Below are 16,056 nucleotides of genomic sequence, written 5' to 3'. Positions count from 1 at the left end.
TTATATTGAACTGGTAACAGTATTCTAGATTAAATAAGATATCAAATTGGTTAAACTTTGTGATTTGTTATAGCTGTTTTTTTGTAACTGAAAATAATACATTATTAAGATGGCTGTAAAACTTTCTGTGGAAATACTTTATGCATTCTAGAAGAGAAGCAGCAAAGCTCTCTTACTGAATGGTGTTCTGCTCAAGAAAATAATAGCGAACTGGAACCTCAGAGACAAAAATCTGTCCCGAGGGCAACTGAAGAGTATAATCTGTTGGGTGATGGTGGTGACACAGTATTTAATCAACTGGTAAGATTTTCCTTTTGTTGAAAGGTAATTTAAATCTGCATAAAAAACTGTTTTCCCAAAGAGATTACTCCTGAAGTGTGCTGTTCAATTACAGTGGTTGTTCATAACTTTTCTTCAGATTAAATGGCTGAACTAGCATTGCTTAAAACACTTGCATATGGTACAATAAATGCTTTAAGTGGTGCCGAATGCTGAGTTTCTGATTGTTATTTGGAAAACTAACTGTTCAATTTCTTTGTGTGCAATACATGAGAATAAATACAACTCTTGGAAGACAGTAATGTTTAAACACTGTATTTTCTCTTCAGACCGAAAAAGATGTGAATTGCCTTGAACCGTGGCTAATAAAAGAAATGGATTCTTGTCTTTCTGACATCTGGTTACATAAAGATATTGATTCCTTTGCTCAGGTGTTCCACCTCATTTTAACGGAAAATCTTAGTGGTAAGTTTCTCATCTTGTTATGTAAGGAAATACCAATAACAAAACTACTTGAATTTCTGTAGCTATTCTGTCCCTAGTTTCAGATGTTGTTAGCTTTGAATTCTGATGCCTGTTAAAAAAGTGAATAGAACTAGCAGAATTAATGAATTGTTTCCTTACTTGTTGTTGTACTTGTTTGGAAATATTAACAGATGTTACAACGTGTATCTAACTAAAGTAGTGCTAAATTTGCATGAACTGAGTGATGAGATGAAATGAGGAAGCAAATTCTCTCTGGCCTGGTTTTTAGAAGTCTTGTAAGTCATGCTACATTTAGATGAAAAAATAAGAATGTGTTTATTGTGTTTGATTTATTTATATATTTGTTTTGTACTTCTCAGTTGATTATAGACACAGCGAAACCAGTGCAACTCCACTAATGATTGCTGCAGGGAGAGGCTTTTTGAATCAAGTAGAACAACTGATCAGTATGGGAGCAAGTATCCACTGCAGATCATCCAATGGCTGGTAAAAACAAACAGCTCAGCCAAAATACAGACTTTTTTTGTCAATATACAAATCAATTTATATATTTATTATTATATACAAATATATGGAGAAATTTCTGTAACATTTAAACTAATTGCTAACCTACCTGACTACTGTAAGCAGCAATAGGTTATGACAGTTTAAACAATTTCTAACTTCTGTTCATCACATATTCTGTAAATTCTAAACTAAATTCTTAGTTACACAGTCTTCATTTTAGGCTATGTATCTGTCTTTGGAAGTGAGAATTATGATATTTATGTAAATCTTTCAGGATGGCTGTGGACTGGGCTAAGCACTTTGGACAGACAGAGGTTGTTGATCTCTTGGAATCCTACAGGTAAGCTATAACTGCTTGCAGAAAAATTTGTATAACATGGTAAAGGAAATTTGTATTATGTCTTCTTTTAATCAGAACAACTTTTAGCTTTTTATGCTTTAAAATCTGACCTAAATAGCAAGATTTATTTGGGAATAGGACTGTTTCATAAATTTGTTGTTTTTTTTTTTTTTAAAAAGTGTCATAGTGATTATGTTTGCACAGCTCCTAGGATAAATATACTTACAGTGACGTAGGACTTTTTTTATATTATTAGCTTTTAGCATTTTGATGTGGGCATTCCTATCATGATTATATATCTAGGCAGGATGTGATTGTAATAACTTAAATAAATAGCCAGAGATGCTGATTCTACCATGTACAATTTTAATTTCAGATGCTTATTTTGAAAACAAATCTGTTGTGTATTTCTATCTGTGCACTGTTGGTACAAATAGCTGTATTAAGGATTCTTTATAGGAATAATGTATACACTAGACCATTCAAGAATTGATTTTTGATTAACTTAGTTATCGTAGCTTTTGCACTATTTTATAGAGACCTATATTATTATTAGAACTCCTGTTAACGTAGTACCTGCTTATGGGAAGAAAATGTTTGGAAAATAGGCTTCTTTTAAGTATTTTTAACAGATCAAGAAGTGATGTCTTTCTACCTTGAGCTCTGACACCTTTGCTTATGGTTTTGTTTCATTGAACTGTAAGAATGAACTAATAAATGCTAAAAAATGAAATTGCATGCTTGCTGGGTTAACATTTATGTCAGTGAATAGTAATACTGTTTTGGAGGTGCTGTTCTGCAACACTTCAAAATTTAACTTCAAAAGAAATAGTCTTGCTGATCTTGATGTAATTTTGATTTTGTGGTTGAATGCAAACCTAAAGTGAACAGTCTTGACTCTGATCTATGTATTTATCTATTTTAGTGCTTCAGCAGGATTTGGAAATTTGGATGAAAGTTCCCTGGTCCGAACAAGTGGTAATGACCTTAGTGCAGAGGACAGAGAGCTATTGACAGCTTATCATCACAGTTCTGATGATGAAAAAGTGGATCTGGACCTGATTATGCACTTACTTTATAACATCTGTCAAAGTTCTGAGGCTGGTAGGTATTACAGACACACTCCCAGTAAGTTACTGTGGATTCAGCTTTTGATAAATCCTGCCTTTTTTTTTTCAGAAGTACCAAATAGGTAAAACCTTGTAAGTGCTAGTACTGGCATATATTGAAAGTGAACTTTCTTTTTCACTCTGGAAACCCACTTCTTTTTTAGGCGCAATTTTAATATTTCTCCCTGGATACGATGAGATAGTGAGCCTGAGGGACCGTATTCTTTATGATGACAGGAGATTTGCTGATAATGCTCACAGGTAAAGCCTCTAGTTTCTGTGGTTGAGGTTTATGTTTCTTGTTTTAAAGATATTTAAAATGTGCTCTTGTCTTGCATAGGTACCAGGTTTTCATGCTTCATTCAAATATGCAGACTTTGGATCAGAAGAAAGTGCTTAAAAGTCCACCTTCTGGTGTCCGCAAAATAGTAAGTGTGCGTCGTGGTCTGATCTGGCCCCTGCCTCTCCTGGCAGTCTTTACCTGCGTTCTCCACCAAAAAATGTCATGGGTTTGCTCTGGGCCAATTTCCTCTCACCCCCCCACACAGTTGCTATAAGTTGAGAAGGTTTTATGCAGACAAAAGAGATCTGATTGGGGAGAATGATATTAGGATTTATTACTAGCAAGATAAAAACTAAAGAACTATATTTACAACAATTCTAATTAGGAAAAAATGCTATGTATTTACAAAAATACTTCTCCCCTCTTTGTATCAGTTTAGGAGGAGAAGCAACCTTTGTTCCATTTCCAGAGCTCCAAGTCTTTTAAATAATTTTGCAGCAGTCGAAGTTCCTCTTCTCTTATCTCTAGGACGAGAACTTCAATTTGTCACAGCTGGAACTGTTTCTCTATCTCTCTCTCTTCTACGTTTGCCTCAGAGCTGGGCCTATACCCCTCTTGGGCTAAGACCAGAGGCTGGGCGGTTACCCAGGCCCCGTAAGGTCTTCCATGGATTGCAAGGGGACACATGCCTACCATGGATTTTCACCACAGGATCACAAGGGATAATGGCTTTAGAGTCCACCCTTATTTCCTGTGGGGTCTCTTCTCATGGGAGAACAGTCCTTGATAGACCTCTCCGACGTGGGTCCATCCCTTGGGCAACAGTTCTTCCATTCTCTGCTGTCCCTCAGGGTCACAAATTCAGCTGCACCAGCACAGATTCCTCACTGAGATCACAACATCCTACCTGGGCCGTCTTGCTCCAGCGGAGGTCTCTGTTTGATTCTAGGCCTTCCCATGGAGTCACATCTTCTTTATGCACTCTGCTTCAGTGTGGGCTCCTTCATGAGCTGCAGAGGGTCATCTCCATGCCCCAACACTTTTCCACAGGTGACAGGGATTATAGTTTTCAGTCTTTTCCCTGCTGAAGGGAGAGAGAGAGAGGGGGAGAGAAGGAGTTCCCCCCACTTTGCGGCTTTTTCTTCTCTCTGGCTGCCATCTTTGACCTTGAAGGCTTCATTATCTCTGCCTGGAGTTCTTTCTGCAGTATTTCTCTTCTAAGTTTTTCTCTAAAGTTTTTTTTCCCTACTCTGTTACAGGAGAGAAGGGGAACCTGGCCCCCCCTCGCCCGGGCAAGACTTGACCCGAGGTGGGGGATGCACGCCCAGGCCCAATGGGGCCAGCTGCTATGCTAGCTCTTCCATTTTCCTTCTGTGCAACAACCTTCTCTTCCATTTTTTTAAATATGTAATTGGCAGAGGCGTTACTGAAACTTTTGATTGGCTTTGCTCTGGAAATTCACCTGGAAAAACAATTTTCAGCCCCAGGGCAGCGGTTGCTGGTAGTCAAACCCATGACAGTGTCAGAGGAATTCATCAGATATTATGTTGATCTATTTTGTGTTTGCTTTTAACTATAGTTTTGGTTGTTTCTTGTTTTAATTGCAGATTCTTTCGACAAATATTGCAGAAACCAGCATAACAGTCAATGATGTTGTATTTGTTATTGACTCAGGCAAGGTGAAAGAGGTATGATTGACCTAAAATTTCTTTGGGAAGTAAACTTTGGAGAATTGGTTTTTTTTTCTATAGTAGGCTGAGAGCTAGTGCATGTCAAGCAACAAAGGTCACTGAGAAGTTTTGGTGTCTGTGACATATTATGACAAATACTGTCAATAGGTAGCTGTTTAAAAACCCTGTAAAAACTATTGTAGGTTGATGTAGTGGTGTATCTTTTTTTTAAACAATATTTCTGTCTGATTTTTTTTTTTTAAAAACAAACCCATGAGTTTAGACTGGCATCTTTCTGGGATTTAGTGAACATTGGAGGTTCCCTTTGTCCTGCTATTGTATTGAGTCCAAATCTAATTCATTAAGGTTTTAAGCATTGTTTGATGTGTTGAATGCCTATTCCCAAATCACTTGTAAGGAAAAGTGAAATATCATAATGAGGTAGTTTAAGACCTTCTATATGGCTTTAAAAATTAAGTCAGATTTCATAGGGGATATACATGCCAAATTTCTGAAATTTTCACAGTAATAAAATTTCTCCTCAATTTTGCATCAAATATAAGAAAATAAGGATGTCATTTCCAAGTGAGACAAAGAGACAAAGCTTAGTCACTCTAATAACATATTTTTTCTTGATTTCTGATAACTTAAAATGCAATCCACATCTTTTATTGACTTACAATTACCTGTTGACTAGAAAACTTTAATTTAGAAAACTCTATAGCACAAAGGTACTGTGAAGGAGGGAGGTATCATAAGTTCACTTGAAACTAAGTATTCAGAACATACATTCCAGAAGCTGCTGGTGTTTTTTTATTATTATTTTTAAAGGACTTTTGTTGATAAATCATTAGTAACTTTTATTTCAAGTACCCTTATTAAATCTTGGTTTTATGTCCCCTGCTTTGCTTTTTTAGAAGTCTTTTGATGCACTGAGTTGTGTTACAATGCTAAAAATGGTGTGGATTTCAAAAGCCAGTGCTATCCAGAGAAAAGGCAGGTAATAAATGCTTTATACTGACTTTTGTTTTGCACATGTCCAACATCTTGACTGGTAAGAATGAAGTGCAAACATAATAGGAGCTACACTGGGTAATGTTTGTAGACTAGTCCAGCATGATGTTGGACAATGGCCAATGCTCATGCTCTGCCTTTCCCAAGAAAAGTGACACTTGGGAATATCCTAGAACTTGTATTAGGTCTAAGTTGTTGTTCCCCCATGAACTTATTCTCCTTCCTCTTTCTCCCACAGCACAGTATCCAGTTAGGTGTTTCACGACTTATCTGTGGGCAAAGGACTGCCCACTGCTAGTTTTTAATTGATGTCCTGGCATCTCTTTGTTAGAAGGGACATGGAGCAGTAATTCCTTACTCAATGTCTCCAAACTATTCAAGACTTAGCAGGCCTTGAACATGTTCTTCCCAACACTGTGGGTGAAGGCTGAGAAGTTACATATGTAGCAAAAAATACCTATATTTGGTGACATGATATTGGCATCAACCTACAAGGATTTGAGTGTGAATGTGAGCATTTGCTGTTTCTATCCCTTCACTTACAAGTTGTTTGGTCTTCATTTTACCTTTTGCTCCTGGAGTAACTTCTGTTAGGAGGACGTGAAGAGGAAGAAATGAAGCTTACAACTTACATTCCTTATGGCAAAGGGTGTAAGATATTTGGATTGATCTTGAATTGGCAAAACATCCCCATCACTTTATTTAGATAGCCCTTACTTGTGTTTTTCCAGATTTTTCAACGGAGGGTTAAAATTCTTATAATGAATTTCCATACTACCCAAAATAATTCATGTGCTGGAAAACTGTTAACTTCATGTGTGAGACTTCCTCTTAACCACAGAAAAATCTTTCTCTTAGACATGCTTCTGCATTTGCATTTCAAGTTTGTGTGAGTTGTGTTTTTGGTTGATTGGTCGTTTTGTTTTGTTTTGTTTTTTTTTAAATTCTAGTTTTTACACTTTCCCATATTTTATTTTCCAGGGCTGGTCGCTGTCAGCCTGGGGTCTGTTTTCGTCTCTTCAGCAGGCTCCGATTTCAGAATATGTTGGAATTTCAGACTCCAGAACTTCTAAGAATGCCACTTCAGGTGCGTGTTCAGTTAAAAATTATGACTTTTAAAAAATGTATTATCATCAAGCCATGCTATTAATTCCAAAAAAGTGTGTTTGTTTTGTTTTTCACAAACTTTAACAGTATTTTTCTGCTTTTTAACTTACAGGAGCTTTGTTTACACACAAAACTTCTGGCTCCAATTAATTGTTCAATTGTTGACTTTCTTACGAAAGCTCCTGATCCTCCACCAGCTTTAATTGTGAGAAATGCTCTCCAAATGCTCAAGGTCAGCAGAGGAATAGATTTAAATGGGAATTGTGTATGATATGTATTTGTGGTGTAACGTTTCTTACTATCATTTGCGGTAAAGAATCTTACTGACTTTTGTTTGTACGGAGACTATTGCTCAGTTACTTAAGGGTGCTTTGAATTTCTGTTTGTTTGTTTTCATTTTATGGATGTAGATGTATTTTGCCATGTGAAGGGAAGAATGTGCTTTAAAATCTCGTGTTGAACTATTAGTTATTAGTTTGACTTGCCTTTTTAGTGTTTGGGAGCAAGTCTGGGTAATGTCCAATATTCATATCCTTTCTACTTTCATTGTACATTAATTTTGTTCACTTTCCCCTTTTCCCCTCACCACTTTTTTTTTTTTTTTTTTTTTTAAACCAGGCTATAGATGCCATGGACCCTTGGGAAGATCTCACTGAACTTGGTTATCATCTCACTGAACTGCCAGTAGAGCCACACCTTGGCAAAATGGTGCTGTGTGCCGTAGCTTTGAAGTGCCTGGATCCTGTTCTCACCATTGCTTGTGCTCTTGCCTACCGAGACCCATTTGTCCTTCCTGCACTGGCCTCCCAAAAGCGTGCAGCCATGCTCTGCAGGAAGCGTTTTACTGCAGGAACCTTTAGTGACCATATGGTGCTTCTCAGGGCTTTCCAGGTATTGATTTGTTTCAGTAGCCACGATGGGTCACACATCAAAGTAAATGACATACCAGTCAAGTTGGATACAGAATGGTAGTCTATGAGTAAGTCTTTAGACGAGAAATTTTTAATTTTTGCCTAGTGGCTTTACTGCATATTGGACTCATAAATTTGTGACAGAACATTTTTTGTCTCATCTTTTGGTGATATCTGCAAACAGGGTTACATTCTGAATGTTCCAGCAAGGTTCCACTTTGTATCCTGCTACACAGATAACTTAAAATATTGATCTCAACATAATAATCTTCATAATAATATAATAAACTTATAATAACGTGTTGGTTCATTAGTTTAGGGAATGGGTAAAGGGAATCTAGTATTTAAACAGAAAAAAAAAATCTGATTTGTTACATTTTCTTTCTTTCAAAGTGGTTTGTGCCTTAATTTTATTGATGTAAATGTAATTCTTTTTAAAAAATGCATTTTTTGATTTTAGATAATCAAATTAATAGGCAAATTTTAAAAAACTATCCTTTACAGGCATGGCAGAAAGCACGCAGTGATGGTTGGGAGAGAGCTTTCTGTGAGAAGAACTTCTTGTCTCAAGCCACAATGGAAATCATTGTAGGAATGAGAACACAATTGCTTGGCCAACTTAGGGCCTCAGGTAATAGCTTTGGAAAAGCTGTAACATAGTTTTGGAGTCAAGTTTGTACAAATTGTAACAAGAATAGGCTTACCTTGTGTGCTTTTCCTTCCTTAATTTGAAACAATATGTATCCATGCTGGGCATTGTGGACGTGCTAGAGCGAGAAGGTGTGTCTGGGGAGCAGCTGATCTAAACTGAAAGCACCCTGGTTATTCAGCATGCCACTGGCTTTCAGTGAGATATGTTTCCTTGGATTTTTCCGTTCTAGTAATTTGTTTCCATAGGATATTGTTACAAAGGAGTTCAGACCCCAGGTTCGGAGGTAGAGTCAGTTAATTTCAGCTCTAGCTGGATGTCCCTAGAGAGGGACCCTGAACAAAGAAATCACTGGGCATTTATACCCTCACAGTCTCTGCATACAATCTTCACATGCCCTGCATGTGCCTCACACGCTCCTCTTGGTTCAGTTTATGGTCTGGGATCTTCTAACACCTCATTGGTTTCTTTCTTCATGTCCACATCATCAGGCATTAACTGCTCTTATCTTCCAGCTTGGGCCAGCCTTGGGGCCCTCGAGGGTCTCAATCTTTATCCAAAGGTATCTCTTCTTTCCTCCCCTGCTTATATGTTCATGCCAACAGAGTTCATTTAAAGCTCACCTACACCAGATTATGAGCAGGGCATCATGCTAAGCTATCAGCAACTTACAATTAAACTTAAATGCACAATTAAATTCTAATATTCTATGAGTAAACTTATTTTAAACCACAACAGGAATGTTTTAGTATTACTATTGTGAAAAGTAGTTATATTCTATGCTAATATAAAAACCCTTCCTAGGAAGGATTTCAGTGTAATGGTTTCTTCTTGGTGCAGTTAAGGTTAGCAGTCCTGAAAAATACAACTAATTTATAGTTTATTTCACCTTCATTTTTCCAATTCCTTTTGAGAAGCAAAGAAATAGATTTTAAGTACAAGCAAATATAACATAATTTTTACCTCTTCTCTCTTCAGGTTTTGTTAGAACTAGAGGAGGAGCTGATATTAGAGATGTTAATACTAACTCTGAAAACTGGGCTGTAGTTAAAGCTGCCCTAGTGGCTGGGATGTATCCCAATCTGGTGCATGTAGACAGAGAAAGCCTAGTTTTGACTGGACCAAAGGAGAAGAAAGTGCGATTTCATCCTACCTCTGTGCTTAGTCAAACTCAATATAAAAAGGTAAAAACACTTAACTTTTTTTTAGAAAATACTTTTTTCTGGCAGCCTATAGAATGAAGAAGTGGAGTTGGTTGATTTTTTCCGATATTTCAGTTAGTCCTTCCAAATGGAACACAACAAAATGGTAAAAAGAAAAAACTAGTTATGAAAGTGTATCAATCTCTGCTCATAACAGTGGGAAAAAGTTCTCTTTGAAACTCTTTTTTTTAAAAGATCCTTTTTTATAGCAAAATATTATGTTTCAAAGTGATAAGATAATTTGGTAGTCTTGTTGAATTTCCTTGTGCTTTTTTAATTTGTGTGCATATATAAATTTATTTCTGCATATATAAAACAAGCGTTACTTTAAAATTTATTTTGATTAAACAGAGAGGATGAAGTAGCCTGGTCTTGTTTGCTCTTTCACAGATTCCCCCAGCAAATGGCCAAACTGCAGCTGTTCAGGCACTCCCTACAGACTGGCTTATATATGACGAAATGACGAGAGCTCACAGGATAGCGAACATCAGGTGCTGCTCTGTTGTGACACCTGTCACTGTGGCACTCTTCTGTGGACCAGCTAGATTACCAAGTAATGCTTTGCAGACATCTTCATCCTTTCGAGGTATACTGGCGTCTGGATTTGGAGTGTGGTATATACTAGTAGGTGGTGTGGAAGGCTTATTTTTCGTGTATATTTTCGACATATATTGACTATTTCTTAAAAAGACAGAGCTATGGTTCCTGTAGCTCTTCAACAATAGTTTTTAGTCTCTGTAATGCCTCTACTTTGTGAATCCTTAGGCATTCATAACTATAAATTACACTTACACAGTTCTGTAGTCTCAGAAATTACAGTATAGTTTGTAAAGAAAAAATACAAACAAAATGTCTAATGACAGTACTAATGCTGAGAAGTGCAGTATGTATGTCTTTTTAAATTCAGCGTAGTCTCTTTGATTCTTTGAACCAGATTATTCAAACTGAATAATTTAGCTTCAGTCAGTATGGCAAATACTCATATTGCTTCCAACTGACACATGCATTTTAAAGAATTTTCTCTACTGATAACTTTTAATGACAATTAGCCATACTATTAACTAAAAGCAACAAAGAATATATCAAAATTTCCTTTCTTCATTTTTAAGTGGAGTGCTGTAGGAGAATCAAAAATAATCTATCCTGCTGTCAGTTCTGTAGAAATATTAGTTTGAATCAAAGTAAGAGTCCAAGTTATTTTTGAAGCTTTCCTGTTTTGCCCTTAAACTGTTACCTTAGAATAGCGTTCATGGTGATTGAATTGCAATTTGAAAAAAAAAAAAAAAAAAGGAATCCAAAATAGCCATTTCTTAATGGGTCTTTAAATATGCTGTTTTACTGGGAAATAAAGCATAGAGCTGTGTGTGGATTTACAAACAACATCAGGCAAAAGTTTGATAATGGCTTGTTGATATTGGTGAACGTACATGAGTGAGTCATATCACATCAATGCAGGTGCTTACAGAGTAGGGCCCTTGGCAGGTCTGGCTACTTCTGTTCAGATAACGGAAGCAAATACTTTCACTGAGGTGTATTTGAAAAAGTTAAGAAGTGTGTTTGCAAATGTTTACATTTTAAAATAAAATGTAGGAAGAAAATTACTGCTGCTAATACACTAGTGTTCAAGTTTTTGTATGTAAGTGTAAATAATATAGAAGTGTTAATGCATCTTTTATATTTAATTCAGGGGATGGGGTATCTAATGAGAGTAGCGACAGTGAGATGGAGGACAAAACAACTGCTAATTTATCACTACTGAAGTTAGATGAATGGCTCCATCTCAGACTGGACCCTGAAGTAAGTATTGTATCATTTCCATGTTGTTTACATGTAGAAGGATATTTGTTAAATCATCCTAAAAAGATTTGTGAAACATCTGAGTAAAAAAGAATTTTCTGTAAGAATGGTCCATTTGAGTCTCTTAAATTTACAAGACAGTGTACTCTGAGTTAGCCTTTATTTCGTGAGTTGGTTAAGAAATAGACCAAGGGCTTAATCCCCTTTTGCCCAGACAAGTTTATTGTGTGAATTCATGTATTCAACATCCAAGTTGTAAGGTTTCCTAACTTTCAACTCATAACTCAATTCTTGCACCTATGAGCAAAAAAGAATAAAAAGTATTAGTTATCTAGCCAGCAGTGAGAGTGCTCATCCTTCTTCCTGTGTCATGATGTGGGTGTCCCCCATATTACACCAGAAAGCAGGAAAGCCTCATCAGTCCAGCTGCTGTTAGATCTGCTTGAAAAGTGCTTTGGGTAAGCAGATGTGTTATACTTTCCAGCTTGGCAGTTTGGTCCATTTCCGTAAGTTAGCAGATTCTAAAGAAGCTTCCAGGCAAAAGATAATAGCTACAGGGATCAGCAAGCTGCAGGGGGTAGTGGCTGCGTAATGGCCCTTCTGCTCTTTCCGGCCCCCTATATTGCCTGTGTGGTGCTCCCAGCACACATCAGACTTTAGCCTGAGCTTGGTTAGCCAAAATCTGAGCAGGATTTGGAAGAACAGTCCCAATGGCATATTGTATATTTCCTTTTCAGAGGATGACTAAAGTTAGATCAAAACGGAGCACCTGAAACTGGAATTGCTGAAAGAAAATAGTTGTGAGATTCTAGAAAAAGAATCAAAAAACCCCAGCCTTTGAAGGTAGAAGCTTTCAGGTCATTGGGAAATTGTGCCTGTGGTAGGAGGTAGAGTAACTCAGAGTTCTTTTCTGTAAGGTATGACCCCAGAGTGCAGGAATATGGACTGAATTGACAGGAAAGGTATAAGACATGAAAAGATTGGTTTGGGTTTTTCTTTTAAAAGAATAATTTTTAAAGTAACAAATAAAAAATCCCATGTATTTACAATACAATTTTAAATTATGTGCAGAACTACGTGAAGTGTTTCAAAAATTATCATGCATCTGACGAAAGAAAAGATAACAGCTTACTTTAAATGTGGGAGGTTTTCCCCCTCCCTATGACCTTAGGCTTTCTTCTCAGTGTGCCAGAATGCCAGCTGCTGCCTGATAGGAAAGACTAGGGTACCCTTTACCTATTTCATCTAATTGTAATTAGTCTTTAACAGAATTGAAATTCCTTACAGGCCGCTGATTTGCTGTTGCAACTTAGACAGAAGTGGCATAGCCTATTTCTGCGTCGTATGAGAGCTCCTTCAAAGTTGTGGTCTCAAGCTGATGAAACAACTGTAAGAACAATTGTAGCTGTTTTAACTGCTGAAGAACAGTCTGCAGGTTTGCAGCAGCCTTCGGGAATTGGTCAGAGACCAAGAACTGTGGCTTCAGAAGAACTTCCTTTAGCATCTACATGGAGGTCAGCCAACAACAGAAAAAGTTCAGCAGAAACTGAATTCTCTGACTCCTCTAATGCTGAAAAGTAAGCTGTTGAGATCTTCTAGAGACTGTAGATTGTAATTTATTAACCCCAAAAAGCATGACTTGAATTTCTGCTAGTATTAAGAAGGAAGAAACAATGTAAATAGTGCTGAAAGCTTTGGTACTGTTTTATGCTGTGTTGTAGTTGTGATTTCATGGAGAAGTATTTCATATGTATGCCTGCTGTTAAAGAGAGCAGTCAGGAATATTGCCCATAAGCTCTTTGAGAAGTAGGAGGAGAGGTATAACTGTAACATTCAAAAACGAATGTATGATAGTAATTTTTTTTTTAAATCAGTATTTAATATGGTTTTGAATTACTGTAATATATACAGTCATGCAATAGGCTGATATATAGATATAAATTATTCTCTGACTGCTTGTGAAAGTTGTGGTATGTCCCGTATCTACCTTTACTTTTTAGAGTTTTAATGAAATCTACACCTCCTGCACTTCACCAGGCAAAGAAGTACAAACGAAAAAATATTTTGCACTCCAAACAAACTTCCGATGACAGGTCAGATCGATCATCAGTGAAGTCTGCAGACAGCAGTAGCTATCCTAGCCCCTGTGCTAGTCCTTGTTCTCCAATATCTGGAAAGGTAAAATTCCCATAAACATATTACCCTCTTCTTCAAAATTAATAGAACTTCTTGCTGATATCTTTCAGCGCCGATCAGGTATAGTGTTGGTAAATTAAGAACTGAACTTAGATTTCCATTGTTAACAACTGCATAATATTTCTTTCTGGAACTTAAAATCAAGTCTAAATATCCTTGTTGCACTAGTTTAATTCAGTAAAAATACTATTCTCTGCGGACTTCTGAGGTAAAGCTATATGAAGTTGAAAAAAAATCAGATTTTTTTAAAATTTTTTTTTTTTTTAGAAACTTGCTATACGAAACAGTGAAGGTGTGTACAGTACATACACTTCTGAACCCTTTGGTTTCTCTTTTCCTCTGTTTCTGTAATAGCATACACTGGTACTGATTCTACAAGTTTTATGGTATCTACCTTATTACATCTGCTTGGGGGGTTGAGGTTTTTTATTATTTTTAAAAAGCACATGTTTTTAATTAATTATTGTCATAATGCTCTCTATATACTTGAATAGTAAACTGCAGTAATATTAAACAGATCCCTGAGGGGATAGCCCATTGCTCTTTTCGTCATGGACTTATTGGAGAATTTATAGTGCCTCTTAAGTCTTTCAGTTTTTAAATTCAGGCAGTTTTGTTAAAGAGAGAAAACTTTATGTTTTCTGAAGATGGAATATGAATAGTGTGCTGCAGGCTACAGTCTAGGATGGTTAATTTTGTGTGGAACTGAAGGTCTATTAGACTTCAAAGAATTGTAATCACTATTTAGGCCTGTTCTACTGTACTTGCTTCTTGCCTTTCTTGAATGAATTACTATTTTTAAAAATTCTTAAAAATATAAAATAGATGTGAAAATCAATTCAGAGAGGAACAGCTGATGGATTTTGTATTTCTTGAGTAATCTGGAAGAGGAGGGGAGGAGTGCAGTGAAGGGATTTCTATCTTTATGTGTGTAAAACTTTGAACTAAAACCTGATTTATTTTATTGTATCGATTAATTTAATTTTTCCAGTGTTCCACATCTCCTTCACCAAGACAAAATATGCCAGTTCGGTACTTTATAATGAAAAGTAGCAACTTGCAGAACATTGATATTTCTCAGCAGAAGGGTATATGGTCCACTACGCCAAGTAATGAGCGAAAACTGAATGGAGCCTTTTGGGAGAGCAGCACAGTTTACTTAATATTTTCTGTTCAAGGGTCTGGACACTTTCAGGTGAGTTCTTAGCTAATACTAAATATTGTCTGTGATTAATGTTTTAGGAGAGTGCAGCAAATGCCTATGTGTGGTATGGAGGGCTTTCATTACGACTCCTGACCTAATAAGTGTAGGATGCCAGTGTCTCTAGTTGTTGAGGAAAGAGTCCTTCATTCTTCTCTGAAATAGACCATTTTAATTAACTCAGTTTGTTCCTCAAAGGCTAATACTAAATTTCATCCGAATATAATGAGTCAGAATAATGTTTATATCCTACATAAATGCTTTCAAATAACTGTAATGAAATAAATAAATCAAAAAATCTACACAAAGCAAGTGATTGCTGCTCTTCTCTCTGCATACTAAAATAAATATTGCAATTGAACAAGTAGTTATAAGTCACAGCTTTCCAAAGTCAGCAAACTCATAGATGGCTTTATTACAAATTTTAATAAAAACTGTTTTGCCTAAACTGTGATTTCTTAGGAAACTGGGAAGCATGGCCATGGTTCTTCCAGAGCTTTGACTTGGCCATTTAATAGTTAGTGAGGTATTTGTCAACAATTTGTTGACAGATTTGTGGCCAATTTAAAATTACACTTCACCTGGTAGTGCAAAGTTGCAGGTTAGCTGTGTTGTAGAGTCAGCTAAACCCAATTTTTCAGGTAAAGAAAGTTCAATTTATCTCTCTATATAAACTATTTACAGAAGTCAGCTGAACTTTAATGAACCAACCCAAATACAGGTATCTTGGCAAGACTGCTGGAGGATTGCAATGAGATACATATACAATGATTTGGCAAATGCAATGTAATTTTCAAAAAAAAAAGCAATGCAAATGCAATGCAATGTAATTTTCAAAAAGGTAATTTTCAGCATGCCAGTTGATGCTGAAAGTAGGCAGTTATGTTGGTGCCCTTAGACAGGGAAGCTGGCAGGGGAAGACACACTGAAGTCAGGATGTGGGTGGTTGATACTGCCCTGCCCTTCCAGTTTTGACAGTGTACTAGACCTTTATGACAATGTGAGGTTAACTTCTCTAATAATATTCTCTTATTCCAGGTGTCTCTTTTCTTTCTACCATTATTTTTCCTCGCTTCCTTTTGTTAATTTTCATTGAAGTGTGGCTTGAACTGTCTAGGACTGTGTGTCTTACAGCAGAAGTGTGTGCTGGTAACTTAGTGCACCGCAGGTCTTGGACTCTTAAGTCATAACTGGCATAAATTTGCCTAAATGGCTGATACATTATATGTGGCCTGGGTTTGTTTTTGGTTTGCTTAGGGGGGGTAGTATATTTAAGGACTGTCCTTAAATAAGTTAGATGCAGCC

General features: G+C 36.6%; 1 protein-coding gene across 2 annotated transcripts in view; it reads left to right on the top strand.

Annotated features, from left to right (window-relative positions):
- Nucleotides 1-16,056, top strand: part of LOC114069676 (3'-5' RNA helicase YTHDC2) — a 30,781-nt gene that overhangs the window by 11,012 nt on the left and 3,713 nt on the right. For both annotated transcript variants that reach the window (XM_027906672.1, XM_027906757.1), the window contains exons 9-27: nucleotides 152-300; nucleotides 609-744; nucleotides 1,125-1,251; nucleotides 1,547-1,612; nucleotides 2,538-2,716; nucleotides 2,886-2,982; nucleotides 3,062-3,149; nucleotides 4,612-4,692; nucleotides 5,592-5,674; nucleotides 6,670-6,775; nucleotides 6,908-7,027; nucleotides 7,414-7,686; nucleotides 8,211-8,337; nucleotides 9,334-9,539; nucleotides 9,948-10,143; nucleotides 11,245-11,354; nucleotides 12,642-12,931; nucleotides 13,355-13,532; nucleotides 14,542-14,745. In XM_027906672.1, the coding sequence (XP_027762473.1) occupies nucleotides 152-300; nucleotides 609-744; nucleotides 1,125-1,251; nucleotides 1,547-1,612; nucleotides 2,538-2,716; nucleotides 2,886-2,982; nucleotides 3,062-3,149; nucleotides 4,612-4,692; nucleotides 5,592-5,674; nucleotides 6,670-6,775; nucleotides 6,908-7,027; nucleotides 7,414-7,686; nucleotides 8,211-8,337; nucleotides 9,334-9,539; nucleotides 9,948-10,143; nucleotides 11,245-11,354; nucleotides 12,642-12,931; nucleotides 13,355-13,532; nucleotides 14,542-14,745 (2,816 nt within the window). The remainder of the gene's footprint in view (nucleotides 1-151; nucleotides 301-608; nucleotides 745-1,124; nucleotides 1,252-1,546; nucleotides 1,613-2,537; nucleotides 2,717-2,885; nucleotides 2,983-3,061; nucleotides 3,150-4,611; nucleotides 4,693-5,591; nucleotides 5,675-6,669; nucleotides 6,776-6,907; nucleotides 7,028-7,413; nucleotides 7,687-8,210; nucleotides 8,338-9,333; nucleotides 9,540-9,947; nucleotides 10,144-11,244; nucleotides 11,355-12,641; nucleotides 12,932-13,354; nucleotides 13,533-14,541; nucleotides 14,746-16,056) is intronic.

Source organism: Empidonax traillii, unplaced genomic scaffold, assembly GCF_003031625.1.
Source record: "Empidonax traillii isolate 1590-97213 ecotype Southwest subspecies unplaced genomic scaffold, ASM303162v1 scaffold3:size4013460, whole genome shotgun sequence".
In the NCBI taxonomy this organism is placed as follows: Eukaryota; Metazoa; Chordata; class Aves; order Passeriformes; family Tyrannidae; genus Empidonax; species Empidonax traillii.
The sequence above is the reverse complement of the archived record's forward strand: the minus strand, read 5'-3'. Positions and strand labels throughout refer to the sequence as shown.